The sequence below is a fragment of the Podospora bellae-mahoneyi genome, chromosome 6 (genome assembly GCF_035222275.1).
Source record: "Podospora bellae-mahoneyi strain CBS 112042 chromosome 6, whole genome shotgun sequence".
NCBI lineage: Eukaryota > Fungi > Ascomycota > Sordariomycetes > Sordariales > Podosporaceae > Podospora > Podospora bellae-mahoneyi.
Window position 1 is genome coordinate 1,852,508 of NC_085885.1, and position 16,304 is coordinate 1,868,811.

The 16,304-nt window shown below is 52.6% G+C and overlaps 5 protein-coding genes across 5 annotated transcripts; 3 read left to right on the forward strand and 2 right to left on the reverse strand.

Annotated features, from left to right (window-relative positions):
* Nucleotides 1-169: 169 nt before the first annotated feature.
* Nucleotides 170-2,392, reverse strand: YND1 (Golgi apyrase; the record flags this gene model as incomplete). The annotated part of the gene is made up of 1 exon (XM_062880665.1): nucleotides 170-2,392. One exon carries the CDS (start codon nucleotides 2,390-2,392, stop codon nucleotides 170-172), a length of 2,223 nt encoding a protein of 740 aa, XP_062729487.1.
* Nucleotides 2,393-3,660: 1,268 nt separating this feature from the next.
* On the reverse strand, nucleotides 3,661-4,798 carry MTR3 (3'-5'-exoribonuclease; the record flags this gene model as incomplete). The annotated part of the gene is made up of 2 exons (XM_062880664.1): nucleotides 4,448-4,798; nucleotides 3,661-4,391 (listed from the first exon to the last, which is right to left on the reverse strand). Exons 1-2 carry the CDS (start codon nucleotides 4,578-4,580, stop codon nucleotides 3,661-3,663), a joined length of 864 nt encoding a protein of 287 aa, XP_062729488.1. The 5' UTR covers nucleotides 4,581-4,798.
* A 167-nt stretch (nucleotides 4,799-4,965) lies between these two features.
* On the forward strand, nucleotides 4,966-10,434 carry ANP1 (Mannan polymerase II complex anp1 subunit). Its single transcript, XM_062880663.1, has 7 exons — nucleotides 4,966-5,190; nucleotides 5,360-5,428; nucleotides 5,607-6,917; nucleotides 7,000-7,679; nucleotides 7,748-8,067; nucleotides 8,120-8,215; nucleotides 8,274-10,434. The coding sequence occupies exons 3-7, from the start codon at nucleotides 6,811-6,813 to the stop codon at nucleotides 8,529-8,531; spliced, it is 1,461 nt and encodes a 486-aa protein (XP_062729489.1). The 5' UTR covers nucleotides 4,966-5,190; nucleotides 5,360-5,428; nucleotides 5,607-6,810; the 3' UTR covers nucleotides 8,532-10,434.
* A 57-nt stretch (nucleotides 10,435-10,491) lies between these two features.
* GEA2 (GDP/GTP exchange factor for ARF) lies at nucleotides 10,492-14,530 on the forward strand (the record flags this gene model as incomplete). Its single annotated transcript, XM_062880662.1, has 3 exons — nucleotides 10,492-12,627; nucleotides 12,688-14,211; nucleotides 14,267-14,530. The coding sequence occupies 3 exons, from the start codon at nucleotides 10,492-10,494 to the stop codon at nucleotides 14,528-14,530; spliced, it is 3,924 nt and encodes a 1,307-aa protein (XP_062729490.1).
* A 291-nt stretch (nucleotides 14,531-14,821) lies between these two features.
* QC761_602057 (uncharacterized protein) lies at nucleotides 14,822-16,016 on the forward strand (the record flags this gene model as incomplete). The annotated part of the gene is given in 4 exon segments (XM_062880661.1): nucleotides 14,822-15,107; nucleotides 15,187-15,427; nucleotides 15,433-15,479; nucleotides 15,595-16,016. Coding segments are annotated over 4 exon segments (996 nt in total).
* Nucleotides 16,017-16,304: the final 288 nt, after the last annotated feature.

Below are 16,304 nucleotides of genomic sequence, written 5' to 3' on the forward strand. Positions count from 1 at the left end.
GTCCTCTTTTGTGAACAAGAAAAGTGAACAGATACTAAAAGTGATACCACACCCAATAACCAGTCGCTAGCAATTCATCATTCCTACATCTCTTCCATGTTCCATCACAAAAAAACAAGGCAGTCCATATCACATATACCCATTTCACATCTCTCTCCCTTCACACAAATCACCTGTCATCCAGCGGTGATATCCCTCCCCCCAAAGGACTCTTCATCCTAGTCGGACTCCCCGCCCTGCTCCTCCTCCCAGTCACCCCTCCCACACCCCCACTCAACGGCAGGCTCAACCGCTCCCTACTATCCGTCCTCACCACTAACCCGCTCCTATTCAGCGCCGACATCCCCCCTCCCATCGTCGTCACAGTCTCAAACCCATACCCCCCACCCAGCCCACCCCCGCTCGTAGCAGTAGGCGTCGCCAGGCCCGAGCTCCTCCCAAACTGAGATCCGGCTTTCGATCCGCGGGAGTGGTCACTGCTCGAGTCCTCATCAGAATACTCCCCACTGCCGCTGCTAGATGCAACATCCCCCAGCTCAAACCGATCGAGCTCCCCTTCCTCCATCACCCTCTCATAACCCCCACTTGACGATCTCCCCCCAAAGAGCTTGGTAGTGAGTTTCGTCAACGGACTCCTATTCCCACCAGGTACATACTTTCCGGTATGACTCCTCCTCCGCCTCGTCAAGCCCCTCACCCGGCTGTAAACCCTCATCCTCCTCTCCCGTTTCCTAAACCACCACATCACCAACCCCACCAACCCCAAAAACACCCAAAACCCCATCTGCCCTCCCCTCGTCCTCGCCCGATCCAAAATATCCTCCGCGTCCAAATCCCAGTCATCGTCATCCCCCCCCACCGTGCCATTATGATGCTTCCCATTATCACCGCCCAATGGCCTCCAGCTCGAGCCCGCAAACTGAAAATCATCCGGCACCGCCTTCCCGCTCACAACATTACTCCCAAATCCCACAGGGTACCCATCATCCCCACTCTTCGGCGGCACCTGCCCAGCAGCGTAAAGCACCATCTTCCCCAACGTCCAACTAACCTCAATCCCATCAATCTTATCTACCGCCTGGAACGGCTCCAAAAACCCCTTTTCTTTCGCATGTTCCAACGCCCCCTGCGTGCCCTTGGACACATTAACCTGGGGTAAATCCTCCATCCCTATCCTCGGCACCCCAATCCCGTCATGCAGCACATTGATCAACCAGCTCGCCTTGAAGCACGCCTCCTGCGCATTCTTGGCGGCATGCTCCTTTTTCGGATTCAACCCTTTCGAGATGGACGTCCAGTCCTTGCTGCAGTAGTCTTTTACCCTCTTTTGGTAGGTGGTAAAGTCGTAGGCCTTGTCGTCTTTGCCGCCAAACACGCCGTGGGTGGTGTGCCAGTATTCAGAGACGCCGATGAAGTGGTTGACATCAAAGTCAATGGCGGGGACGTGCTGCCCGTTGATGAGGCAGGGGTTGTCGCTGCAGGGTTTGTCTTTGCCGAGGAGGGGGTAGGTTTTCTTAAGGCACTCGTCAAAGTGGCCGGTGCCGATGAGGATGGTGTTTTTCGGCTTGGGGGTTTTTACCGGGACACCGTCGAGGGTGGTTCTCAGGCCTTTTGGCAAGCAAGGGTCAGGGAGTTCGGTGGAGGAAGATGGATACAAATCTTCGAGAGATTCGACGTAGGATTCACGGGCTTGGTTTACGCCAAAGCCGAGCCAGGTCGTGGTGAATACTTTGTATTCCACAGGGGAGCCATCGAGTGTTCGTAATCGTAAGAGCTTGAGGTCGTCGGCGTGCTTTTCTGCTTCGGTGGCGTTGGGGGCAAAGGCGATTTGCGCCGAGGCACCGCCCATGTCGAGGAACCCATATGTGTGGTGACCTTTTCCATGCTGGTGCTTATCGGGGTTGTCGAAGCCGCCAAGGAGGTAGTTTGAGGCTATCCAGCCATACAATCCTTCTGTTTCCCCCTTGATAACTTGAATGTGCATGTCGCAGTCTGGCAACGAAAATTGTGTGTTCGATCGTAGGTAGTAGCAGACCTCGCGCGTTAAGGCTGATTGTTGAACCGCGGGAAGCAGGCGCACACCGGCCGTCGCCATTAAGAATATCGGGGTGTCCCTGATCTTGTCCTTGGGGATGATCTCGAGCGCATGGTCAATCAGGGACTGGAGGTGACCCGGGCCGACCTGGTCAACCTTCTCCCCAAATGTCGAGATTCCCGGCCTGATCTTTTTCGTCCATATCTTTTCTGTCATCAATTTTGGCAAACTGGCGAGATCATGTTTTGATGCGCCCTTGAGCGCCTTCTCTGGGTCTTTCCATCGGTAGATATGTAACCTGGTTCCGGAGGATCCGGCGTCGAGTATAACACCCCATCGCCACTTCTTGCCGCCCATCGTGAATGAAAGCCTCGGGTGTTTAGGTGTTTAGATGTTCTCGGGATCGAGTAAAATCGGATCGCTCAGCGTTTGCGCCGTGGGGGTTGGGTCGGGGTGGTACTACAGGTTCCTTGGTCGCAAACACATCGAGTCAATTGATCGCTGTTTTGAGAAATAGGTATAGAATAGGTTCGACGTCGAGAGTCGCTATCCTCCTGGTTATCTATCGCGAGCGCACGAAAAGCGAATGACGAATGAAGCGGAAATTAGGCAAGTTGATGGAATTAAAGGCCGTATAATAATTTGAAGGTAGCAAAAGGCAACGTAACGTGGACCGCAGAGCTGTCAGCCGTAGGAAGGTGGAATTGAGGGAACGAGTGTCGGTTTGAGGAATTACTACGACAAAAACGAAGGAAGAACACAGCCTGGATGGCGGCTGAGTTGCGATGCCTTTCTCTTCTTTCTTTGGTCAATCGACGATTGGCGCTTCGGACTCAAGCGGCTGTCTTTGGAAAACTCGCAGGCACAAACATCCATGGAAACGATAACGTCAGGGGGGCGACGAATCACTGCTGCAGCTCTAGCGTGTTTAGCGTCAGGAGAGCGTGGGAGGTGTTCGGCAGAGGGCGCCTGGATCGCCGAAAAAGGAGGGGCAATCATTCTTGGTTGCGGCCACACAGTGTCCACGTGGAAGAAATTGAGACGTTGTTTGGCCGGTTTGTTACTATGAAATGGCACAGTCCGTTGCACCCGGGACACTGTGGAAGCCCCCACAGCCCCGAACCCGCAAATCTGGCCGGAAAATGGTTTGAAGCTTCTCGAAAAACAGCCAAAGCTTGGGGAACCGGGCATCTTTCCTGCGACAAAAAGTTGTTTGCGACCAATAAATGCATCGCCAGTTTGAGACGGTTTCCCAGCGACGCGCAATCACACCCCGCTCATGAATACGGTAGAATCCCACAAACCGGATCATCCCAGTCTCAAATCGGAAGGCTACATTCGATATCCAGGTTGTGATGCATGTGCATTCTCGTATCTGTCCCAGTTCGTCGCTGACTTGCAGCTTGCGATAAGAGGGAACAACAAGACTTCAGATTGCTCCGCTTCCATGATTTTCACCTTGGCTTCCCTGGCCTCCACAGTGATCACAGTGAACACAGTGGCTAACTGCATGTCACTAATGTCCAGGGCTGAAAGTAACAACAACTGCGCCTGTCTCAACCTTGGATTTATCCATGAACTCATGTCTATTATTGTAAGGTTGGACATATGCTTGCTGATAAAGCTTAGCTCGTAGCTTCACCCAGGCACTCAACAAGTACCCGGTTGGCGGTTCTTGAAGCTTGAATGCCGTTCTCCACCAACTGCGTGTACAGACCAGCATCGGCGGCTGGCAGATCACCCTTGAACCACAAGTTGGTGACCTCGTCTCTTGTGGGCAGATAGGCTACGCAGCAAGCCCCCAATACCTTCTCGTGATCCGACGGAATGGGGTCAACGACAATCCTAGGCGTTGAGTCCTCGCCGGCATCTTGAACGAGTGCAGCAACACCTCCGGCAACAGTGTCCACACAATCGATACCAGCGTCTGCCAATGCAGCTGAAGCCACTGTGATGCACCCACTCAACACGTTCATCATGTCCCAAGTCTCATCCCCTTGAGATTTTGATGTCTCTCTGTCCTGGTCTCCTTCAATGATCGAGATGATAATATCGACACCGCTCTTCGGCCAGCGATCTGCAATGATGGCCCCACGAAGAGCTGTTTCAAGATGGGTGCCGAGATCTCTCTCACTAGGGTCTCGTAGATAGCCCCGTCTCTGCTTTGTAGCAAACGGCGCATATTTGACATGGGCTGACAAAACGATGTGGGGTGAGAATGGGCTTGATCTTGGGAGAGACCGTGGCCCATGGACTGTGCAGCTGAGCTTCAACCCTGAGATACCACTCTTGCTGGACCCTTCAAACTCCAGATAGGCGGAACCAGAAGCTGATGGAGTTACGCCTGTCTTGAGAACTGAAAGAGGTGTCAGTGGATGAGTGTGTACATTAGAAGAAGGATAGGCCACTTACACGTCTTGCGAATGACATTTGGTGCCCGATCTCTTCCCTTGCCGTTTTTGATCTCTGGTTGACCGGCGTCATCTTCAAATACTGGCGCCATTGTGGCCCCAGGAGGGCCGTTGATACGTCTTCTGTCAGCCATTGTGGCTTGATATCAACTGGGTAAGTTGAAAGGAGGTGAAAATGCTTTTCTCCTTGAAGTGAGATATGTGGAGAGAGGCTGGTGGAAAAAAGTCGTGCAGTTTCCGTGAAGAAGATTCAAGCGATGAGATCTCCGAATTCGAAAGTAGAAGATCACTGAGCTTCTGTCGACTTTGTCAGTGATGTTGATTTTCAGTTCAAGTCAAACCAAAGCCTGAGGTCGCCTGTGGCTTGCCTGCAACGCCTTCATCTTGGATTTCCAGCAAGCCACTTCCAGAACCCCACTATGAAGCTTGGACCACACACGCACAAGCCACAGCTCTGGGAAAAGGTTTAAACTTCTGAAAAATTTATCGCGACTTGCTTTTCCTCTCTTCCACACAACACTGCAACCTTTCCTCATGGCCAACACCTGACTTTGCAACCTACAAACCAATCCTTTGCGACCTCCTTCTCCTTTCAAGTTTAGCCTCTCTTGAAGGAGCGTCTAGTTATCATGGACTCGCTTTGGTCGCTAGGAACCTGATCGGAGAGGTGGTTGCAAAGGCTTGGCCAGGCAGAGGGGTCGCTGGACCGACAACTAACCCAGCTTTGGCTCTACGCTGGATACAGTACGTTTTTCTTCACCTTCCCCGTCCTATGATGATCTTATACACACAGTTCTCGCGATTTTCTCTGAGCGCTTTTGAACTACATGCACTACCATCTGACTGGACACCCTCTTTTCAACTCGTCACAAGCCCCCCTTGGTTGACAGCTTTGACTAACAAGTTGTAGCAGGATTTCTTTCTTGACCCAACTGACAGCTACATCCCGCCATCGCTTCGACAATACAGTAACACAGTCAAGGTACGAATGGCTTCTTCCTCATCCCTGGCTTTTATGATGAAAAAAATATTTTTCAGTTCTGCTTCTGAATTATAATGAGCGACAACCCTATACCAAAAATTTTCTGATGCCATCTCTCTTTTCTTTCACATTTCACCATTCCCCAATTATCGACAGTTTTTGCTGACTGTTGTCAAAGTTAGGGACATTGACTCGTCGACGACTGTGGTCACACCTCATCTACCGGACTGTCTGGGTATGTTTTATCGTCAAACTCGCGCCCCCTTCGTCCATCATGATGACAATAGTCTATCCATTCAACGATATTGTGCGACCGAGCCATTCATCCGCACTGTAGCGCCTTCGGGTGGGATGATCAGTTGTGGTGTTTTTCCTTCGGGGATGTGATTTGGCTTCCGTTGTTCGGGTCTGTCATGCACCGTTATGGTGTACGGCAGCTTGGGCCGGTCTGTACGGCTGAGTAAAAACGGCTTGCCTGATACTGGACCCAACACATCAACTTTTTAAAACAATTCGTCCATGACTATTTGCTGACCGTCAGCAGCTTGACAGAAGACGTACCTTTCCAAGCGCGACCATGTAGACCCAGACCAGGTGAGTTAAGTTGATGCGTTGTAGGTATCATCCATCTACAATCTTTGAGCCCGAGGCTTTTTCTGTAAGAGAGGATTTAGACACAGTAGAAGAATGCAATACAATTATGTCCTCCACCTCATTGCTGTCCTCTGTTCATGTGTGTTTATGTGATGTACATGGGATTTTTGCCAGTCTATAACAGCTGCAGATGGACGAGATTCTGGTAAATGAGACGGCTACTTTAATATACGGTACCTTCCGAGACAATCTCTGCGACCCATCTGCGGCGCGGAAATGCAAAACGACATTGGTCATAGGTACCCGCTTTTCGGCAGTCAGGCAGTGGACCCAGCAAATGTGCCAGCCAGGAGTTGAACACTGCCAAGGCCTCCGGGGGGTCCCTTTTTCGAAATCAGAAACGAAACGCCACGGGTTGCCGCTGCACCGTGAGGCTGATGCGAGCGAACACCTTTTGCCAACCTGACCCATCCATCGCCAACACAAAGCCACCTCAGCGAGTCTTGTTCCTCGTGCCACGCCATTGTCTATTTTTTTCGTATCCGTTGCATACAACGGGCGAGCCATGCGTTGACCAACGACCACAACGGAATTCCAGACCGGTACCCTCCTCTCCCCCCGTTCACCGTCACCCCGTCCCCCCGAAGAGATAACGCCCAGGGGTTCAAGCTTAAGCTTTCCCACGTCCCAAGGTTGCGCGCGCAACGAAAGGGGGCGAGGAAACTATCCCATCGGTTTTTGATAGTGACGCCTTCACACCCACTCCGGTGCACGCCACACAAAAACAAATGCTGCCCTTCACATCGTCGGGGTCCAAAGTGGTCCCCCGTCACCATGTAAGCGGGTACTCTAACGGTTATCCGCGAGGGAACACATTTGAGATTTCCCCCCACAGGTGCGCTCTCTTCTTCTTTCTATTCTCCTCAGGGTGGCGCTTGGTTTTGGGGAGACTGGTCTAACTTGTGATTTGAAAACAGATTCACACCACGAGGCACAACACCGATATCCCGAAGACGAAAACGCTTATTCGTACGGCTCGGCATCGTCGCTGCCATCCTTTTCCTCTTCGGCCTGATCACCTGGAACGGTGGCTCGGTCCTCTCGGTCCTCTCGCTCGGCCTGCTGTCGAGCAGCGACGACTTCCAGCTCGAGACGGTGCGATACTATGACCTGTCTAACGTCCAGGGCACCGCCAGGGGGTGGGAAAGGGAGGAGCGCATCCTGCTCTGCGTGCCCCTGCGCGACGCCGAGTCGCACCTGGGCATGTTCTTTTCGCACCTGAGGAATTTTACGTACCCGCACAACCTGATCGACCTGGCGTTTTTGGTGTCGGACTCCAAGGACAGGACGCTGGAGGTGCTGACGGAGAGCTTGGAGGCGATCCAGAATGATGTGGATGACAATCAGCACTTTGGGGAGATTTCGATTATTGAGAAGGATTTTGGACAGATTGTGAATCAGGATGTGGAGAGCAGGCATGGGTTTGCGGCTCAGGCGCCTAGACGGAAGTTGATGGCAAGGGCGAGGAATTGGTTGTTGAGTGCGGCGCTGAGGCCGTATCATTCATGGGTGTATTGGAGGGATGTGGATGTGGAGACGGCGCCGTTTACGATTTTGGAGGATTTGATGAGGCATAATAAGGATGTTATTGTTCCTAGTGAGTATTTTCTGTGGTGGGTGTCGATGTCTGTGGGGGTGGTTGGCTAACGGTTCTTGTGTGATCAGATGTCTGGAGACCTCTTCCCGACTGGCTTGGTGGAGAGCAGCCTTATGATCTTAACTCGTGGCAGGAGTCGGAAACCGCCCTTGCTCTTGCCGACACTCTTGACGAAGACGCTGTCATTGTGGAGGGTTATGCCGAGTACGCGACATGGCGGCCTCATCTGGCATACCTGCGTGATCCTTACGGCGACCCGGATATGGAGATGGAGATTGATGGTGTTGGTGGCGTCAGCATTCTGGCCAAGGCGAGAGTTTTCCGTTATGGTGCTCACTTCCCGGCTTTCAGTTTCGAAAAGCATGCCGAGACTGAAGGTTTTGGAAAGGTATGTCGCATTTTCTGAGTGGCTGCTGAGGTACACAGCTAACAACTAGCAGATGGCCAAGAAGATGCAATTCTCGGTCGTGGGCTTGCCACACTACACTATCTGGCATTTGTACGAGCCTAGCGTTGACGATATCAAACACATGGAGGTACGCTACTCCCTCCACCGACTCTGTTGACCGAATATCTGCTAATGTATGATGACAGCAAATGGAGAAAGAGAGGTTAGCGAAGGAAGCCGAAGAAAAGCAAAAGGCAGAGAAGTCCAAGAAGATCAAGGAAGAGTTTGGTGATACCACGGGTCAGTGGGAACAAGATAAGACCAAGCTGCAGAACATCGCGTTGCAAGATAAGAAGGAGAAGGAGGCTCAGGCGGAGAAGAAGGCTGAGGCTCAGCCTGCTGCTCAAGCGCCAGCGCAAGGGCAACAGAAGGTTGAGGGGAAGCAGGAGGGTGCCAAGACGTGATCACGATAATGGTTACGTCTGTGTATCTATCCCGTTCTTCTTCTTCTTCCACTTTTTGTTTACTATTTCATCCGGCTCTTTTAGAACTTTGGAGGCTGGAGGGGGGGGGGGGAGGTGGGTGGGCGTTTTTGCAAAGCCAGACCGGGACGGAACACGGCAAGACAAAAAGGAACGACATAATATCATGTACACTAGGTGTCATTTTCTTGCAACAGGCCAGCATTCATGGCAGAGGCGTTTTTCAAGTTTCTTCTTCTTTTTGTTTAAGACTACCTATGATAAAGATAAATGAACTGACTGGGTCATGTCATCGACATCTTTTTTTGTCCCCCTATTCTGTTGTAATGAGTGTGTCTCGGTGGCTTATTCAGGTGGCAGTTGAGTGGATGCCTGTAGCTGTGGGGCAATGACCGCTGTTTAACCGATTGTGGCCGCTGGAGTTGACCACCTAGACAAGGAGCTTGGCTTCGCTACCTGACAATTCATTGGCTTTCGCGGCTTTGAGCCTCAAGGTGTCCTATCCACCCACCTCAGGGACCAGGATTGTACCTACAGTTGACGACGAGGTGCAACCTACCCCCCGAGTGCCAGCCAGCAGCAAGTGACGACGCTGACGCTTCGAATCAAACACATCTCACCGAGACAGCTTCGCGACATAATTCTTGCTGACGCGGTTAACGGGTATAGACCTTTTCTTTTGGGAGTTGCCTGGCAGTCACGGCGGAACAAACAGATGGGGGAAAGTTGATAGTGTGTCTGTCCTCTTCTCACGAACAAATATCGTCACAAGGGCAATTGTTTGCGTTTCGCAGTCGCAACCCAACTACTCGACCCCTCGATTGAACTCGAGCGAAAACCGACAAGATATATATCCAACCACCCCACGTCGAAGGGCGACTCCTTTCTCCCAACCACCGAGGGACGACAGGTTAGAAGCGCACACTAAACCAGCAGCATGGGCAACGATGCCCTTCCCGTACCACCCAACATGGACACCGTCAACATCAACAACAACATAACAGCCCCCTCTGCCCCAGGAACCCCTCTCCCTCGGAACAGCACCACCGTCACAACAACCAGAGGAGGGGGCCCGATCGTCTCCTCCCGAATGCAGTACCGCTCCCGCCCTGTTTCCGTGGCCGTCGACCCAGTCTCGCTGGTGATATCCGAGTGCATAGCAATCACGTCGGCCATCCAGAAGCACGCCCGGTCCCCGCACTCGTCCGTGTCGGCCATTCTAGGAGGGAGCCCCAACCTCATCCAGCTCGTCCCCCCGCCGTCTCCCTCGTCCAGAGCGAGAAGCAAGTCCACCGCTGGCCAGCAGCAGCAACAGCAAGACGCGAACGAGCTGGCAACAAACAGATGGGGTCTGAGAGGGAAAAAAGGAAAGTCATTGGCGGACAACCCCCTCATTTCGGGTTTTGGACGGCTTCGTCAGGAGCTGGCGGGGGTGAAGGACATTCACCGGTTTGATTCCCTCGTGCTGCTGTATCCCTTCTTGCAGATTATACAGACCAAGGGGACGGCGGCGCCGGTGACTGTGCTGGCGCTGAGGGCTATTCAAAAGTTTTTGGCGTATGGGTTTGTCGCGCCGGTGAGCCCGAGATTCGCGCTTGCGATGCAGAGCTTGAGCGCGGCGATTACGCATTGTCAGTTTGATATTAGTGATCCGGCGCAGGAGGAGGTGGTGTTGTTGATGATTTTGCATTTGATGGAGGATATGCTTAGTGGGCCGGGGGGGGATATTTTGAGTGATGAGAGTGTTTGTGATATGATGGGGAGGGGGTTGACGATTTGCAGCCGGCCGAGGTTTTCCGAGGTGCTGAGACGGACGGCGGAGGCGAGTATGGTGAGGATGGTGCAGATTATTTTTGAGGATTTGAAGCATTTGGAGGTTGAGGCGGAGGAGGATGGGGAAGGGGGGCTGGAGGGAAAGATGGGGGGGGATGATGGGGTGAAGATGGAGACTGGGGGTGAGGGGACGGGGAGTGAGGAGGCTGTGGGGGTTTTGGAGAAGGGGGAGGAGGGGGAGGTATCGGTTGAGGGGGGTGATGGGGTCGTTGAGGGAGAAGGGGATGAGACGACTGAGAAGACGACTTTGTTGGAGACGTCGGCGGTTGATGAGCCGAGGCTTTCATCGAGTTCGGAAAAGGCGAGCAGTACTGAGGAAACGGCTGCTGCTGGAGAACAGGGGAGGCCGAGTACGAGTTCTAACACGGAAATCAGCTCTGAGTCGTTTGACCTACGGCCTTATTCGTTACCATCGGTCCGCGAGCTTTTCAGGGTGCTGGTTAGCTTCTTGGACCCTCATGACCGCCGCCATCCCGATCAAATGAGAGTCATGGCTCTCAGGATCATCCACGTGGCGCTTGAGGTGGCAGGGCCATCGATTGCGAGGCACCCAGCGCTTGCGGCGATTGCAGAGGATCAGCTGTGCTGCTATCTCTTCCAGCTTGTACGCTCCGATAATATGGCCGTGCTGCAGGAAGCGTTGATTGTGGCCAGCACCCTTCTTTCAACCTGCAGACATGTTCTAAAGCTTCAGCAGGAGCTGTACCTGTCTTACTTGGTCGCTTGCCTTCATCCGGCGGTGGAGATCCCTCGAGAGCCAGGTATTGACCCCAGTCTTTATTCGGGCATCCCACAGTCGCCAAAGTTGGTCAAACCACCACCATCGCAGCAAGGTAGTGGCCGTTCTACGCCTGTTCCAGTCAAGGACCGCCAAAAGTTGGGGCTGGAAGGGGGCGCACGCAAACCAGATGCCAGACAGGCTATGGTTGAGAATATTGGAGTGCTGGCTCGCATGCCTACCTTTATGGTGGATCTGTTTGTCAACTATGACTGCGATGAGGACAGGGCTGATCTGTGTGAGGACATGATCGGTCTGTTGTCAAGAAATGCGCTCCCAGACTCGGCTACTTGGAGCACGACAAGCGTGCCTCCTCTCTGTTTGGATGCGCTACTTCGCTTTATCCAGTACATTGCAGAGAGACTTGACCAGACCCCTGAAACAGAGGGCTATCCCGACCCGGAAGTACTCAGAGAAAAGAGGCGAAGGAAAAAGCTCATCATCAAGGGCGCAAACAAGTTCAATGAAAATCCAAAGGGCGGCTTGGCATATCTACAGGAAAAGGGGATCATTGCCGATGCTAAAGACCCAGTCTGTGTGGCCAAGTTCTTGTCGGGTACGACAAGAGTCAACAAGAAGCAGCTTGGCGAGTTCCTCACCAAGAGAGGCAACGAGGCTATTCTAGATGCGTTTATGGATCAGTTTGACTTCTCTGGAAAGAGAGCAGACGAGGCGCTGCGCATGATGCTGGGAACTTTCCGCCTGCCTGGCGAAGCGCCTCTGATTGAGAGGGTGGTTGTTTCATTCTCGGAGAAGTACTTCAAGTCGGAGCCTGAGGGCATCGCAGACCAGGACTCGGTCTATGTCCTCTCCTACGCGATTATCATGCTGAATACGGACCAGCATAATCCAACCATCAAGAAAGAAGCTCGCATGAACGAGGCGGCCTTTGCGAGGAACTTGCGGGGTGTCAATGGCGGGAAGGATTTCCCTCCGGAGTACATCCATGACATCTTCCACGCCATCAGCACGAACGAGATCATCCTGCCTTCTGAGCATGACAACAAGCATGCGTTTGACTATGCCTGGAAGGAGCTGCTTCTCAAGTCTGACTCGGCCGGGCCGCTGGTGTTGTGCGATACGAACATTTATGATGCCGACATGTTTGCCACGACGTGGAACGCGATTGTGTCGTGTTTGTTTTTTGTTTTCATGTCGGCGACCGATGATACGGTTTATGCGAGGGTGATTACCGGGTTCGATGAGTGCGCAAGGATCGCGACCAAGTACGGGAATAGCGAGGCGCTGGATGAGATTGTGTATCGGTTGGGCTATATCTCGACTCTGAGCAGTGAGGGAGGGTCGAATACGACGCTTAATACCGAGGTGCAGGTTGGGGATAATAGTGTTATGGTGAGTGAGCTGGCGGTCAAGTTTGGGAGGGATGTGAGGCCACAGTTGGCGACGTTGGTGTTGTTTAGGGTTGTTACTGGGAGTGAGCCGGTGATCAAGAAGAGTTGGAAGCATGTGAGTTGCCCCCTGAGCATCCTAGGCCATATATGGGTTTGGTACTAATATCGTTTTTAGATCATTCGGATATGGCTCAACTTGTTTGTCAACTCGCTTATACCGCCGTTCTTCTCGACAGAAGCAGATAAGCTCTCGCTGCCGCCTATTCCTCTGCAGCCGCCATCTCAGGTCATTGATCGGGGTGCCAAGCAGAACGAGACAGGCTTCTTTTCGGCATTCACCTCGTATATCTCAAGCTATGCGGCCGATGACCCGCCTGAACCTTCAGATGAGGAATTGGAGAGCACGCTCTGCACTGTCGACTGCGTCAACCAGTGTCACATGGGGGATGTGTTTGCCAATGTCTCGAGCCTACCAAGTCACAACCTTGAAGCACTGGTAGATTCTTTGCTTGCACAAATTCCAGAAGACAATGGGTCGACCGTCATCACTGTCAAGGCCGAGAATATCCCACCGTCTGGAACTAACGGACAGAAACCTCGTCAGACCACCGCCGTCTACGACCCGGGGTTGGTATACATCTTGGAGTTCTGCACAGTCCTCGCCCTTCGTGATGAGACCACCATCGAGGTTCTCGGGAAGCGGGTCGTGGAAGCTATCCAGGAAATCCTGAGAGATGTTCCTCGGTACCACCCTGTCCTCATCGAGAGAGCCACCTTCTACCTCTTCAACCTCCTCCAAGCAAGCTACGACTTTGACTACGTCCGCGTTCCCATCCTCCTTCACACCGTCTCCAGCTTCCCCAAAGACACCCTCATAAAGACGTCTGGTCTCGTCCTCCGCGGCCTAAAGCTCTGCATCGAAAAGCCATGCCCTCTCCGAAACGAGATGATGACCTCACCCGACTTTTGGGTCATCCTCCAGACCCTCGCCACCAACCCAGACTCAGCAGAGGCCGTCTTTGAGATTCTGGAGAAGGGTGTTATCCACAGCAACCCCTCGGCAATCATGGCGGACAACTACGAGGCGTCTCTCTCGTTGCTCAACGAATATGCCAGCATGGCGAGCGTCGGCGCGGTAGCAGAGCAGCAAAACGACCGCAAGGTCAAGGGCCGCAAATTCATTGCCAAGAAGCTTGAGAAACCAAGTGACAACAAGGTTGTCGAAAGGGGCGTTAGGGCCCTGGAGGGAATCTACAAGCTCACGTCTCGCATTCCCGGTCTCATGTCCCAGAGTCATCTAGAGAGCAGGGAGGCGTGGTCGGCATATTGGCTTCCTGTTTTCCAGGCCCTAACAACGCAGTGCACGAACCCCTGTCGGGAGATTAGACATTTGGCGTTTTCTAGCCTGCAAAGGACGCTGCTTAGCCCAGATCTGACGTCCCAGGAGGAGCATGATGAGTGGACGGCGATTTTCGGGGAGGTGCTGTTCCCGCTTATCTTGAGGCTGTTGAAGCCGGAGGTTTTCAGCTCGGATCGGGACGGGATGAGCGAGACGAGGGTGCAGGTTGCGAGCTTGCTGAGCAAAGTTTTCTTGCAGTATTTGGTCATGCTGAGCGAGTGGGAGGGGCTGTTGGGGTTGTGGGTGAGGATTATTGAGATTATGGATCGGTTGATGAATAGTGGGCAGGGGGATAGTTTGGTAAGCTTTCTTGTCGAGGTAAAGGAGATTCTTTTGCTAATGATTGACAAAATAGGAGGAGGCTGTTCCGGAGAATTTGAAGAATGTGTTGCTTATTATGGCAAGTAATGGGTACTTGGTGCCGCCGAGCAAGAACCCCGAGAGGGAGGAGCTGTGGAACGAGACGTGGAAGAGGATTGATAGGTTTCTGCCGGGGTTGAGGGCGGATTTGGCGCTGGATGTGCCTGAGGAGGTGGTGCCGGCGGCTATGGGGGAGCAGCAGGCGGTGCAGCCTCAAGGGGAGGAGGGGAAGGTGGAAGGGGCGGCGGCGTGTTTTTGATCTATTAGATGTGGATGGATTCGGACACCAAGTAGTGAGCATGTTTGTTGTTGTGGGGGGGTTATATACCATAATAGATTTTAAATTGCCTTTTTTGCAGGCTGCTTAAGAAATAGGAGGTAATGGTAAGGGTCATGACTGTCAAGGTGTGTTGGATCTTGTGTCGTGAGCTAAGGAGGAACGTCAAGCGTGATTGGTTGCTGGACAAGCTCATTGATAAAGACATCTTCTTACTTGACCAGGCCCAGTTTCCAGCATCTCCAACATTCGTCAAGATGATTGAGATAATTCATGAAGTTCAACGGTGCTTCTCGGCGGAGCCACGGACATTTTGTTGCCATTGCAACACTTATATTCTCGAGGCTCGCCTTGTCGACTCCTGGGCCTGTCTCCAATGGCCAAGATGGCGAACAGAGAGTTATCAGTGACGAAGCAAAACATGAGACCCAGACATCTCGGGAAAAAGCAGTGATAAAGAAGGGACAATCAGTGGCTTCAACCCTCCAGACTTTGAACTTCGCATTCTGGCCCTCGGTGATTCCATCACTTATGGGCAGGGCTCAAGCCATGGCAATGGGTAAGCTGTCAATCTTGAGGTGCATAACTAACCAGCCACTCAAACTGACTCATCTCCAGATACCGCAAATACCTCCGAGACTCCCTCCGGCAGGCAGGCTACAAAGTCAACATGGTCGGCAGCAAGCAGCACGGCCTCATGAACAACAACCAAGTCGAGGCACGCGACAAGATGGACCAAGTGACCACCATCCACGGGTTATCCAAGCACTGGGTCAAGTACCAGCCCAACGTCATCCTCATGCACGCCGGCACCTTCGACACCCTCATGCAAAATGATCTCTACGAGACAGAATACAACTATTCCATGCCAGCATTCGGGTCAGGGTCATCACCTTGGATCGGCGGCATCTACCAGTGATACGCCGACATGGTAGACTATCTTTTCGATCAGGTGCCCAACACAACCATCATCTTGTCCACCATCATCCCGACCGGGAATCGAATCATTTACAAAAACATGGACTATGTAACCTCCATGGCACGAGAGGTTGTTGCCGATCGTCTTTGGGTTCTCGAGCCTGAACGGGCGCAGAAGATTGTACTCGCAGATATGTGGGCGGTCGGCATCGGAGCAGCAGAATTCGAGGTGATGGGTCGGCATGATTTCAGGTCGGATGGGATCCACCCCAGAGATTCTGGATACGAGAAGATGGCGAGTATCTTCTTACGGGCAATTATCGGTGCCGGTGAAAGTGGCTTTCTTTCCCCGCCGAGAGATTCGGAGCATGTGGAAGACATGGCGGAAACTTACGGTGACGACCTTGACACCTTCACTGTCGAGACGCAGGTCTCGTCACCACCAATTGACGAGAATGTGATGATATATATGGCAGCACGGGCAACGGATATGAGGGGCACGGGGGGCAAAACTCCAGATGATGGTATATGGAGTAAAGCAGAGGATTGATAACTGGGGCCCAAAAGAGCTAGCTACCCGCGTCCTTCAGATAATGCAGCTAATGCAGATATCAAGGAACATGGAAAATGCCACCGTGGACTCCTGACAAGATTGTGGCTTCAACACGAGGCCACCCGGGTGATTGAACACAAACTGGGGTTTCAAACTTTATTTCAGGCCACGTCGGACTCCCGCAGATATTAAAAGTTAAGCCCATCTGCACACAAATTTCCTCTTTTCTCTTGCCGAATCCGACAGGACAAGGTCATCAAAATTCCTCCCGCAACGCGCATCAAG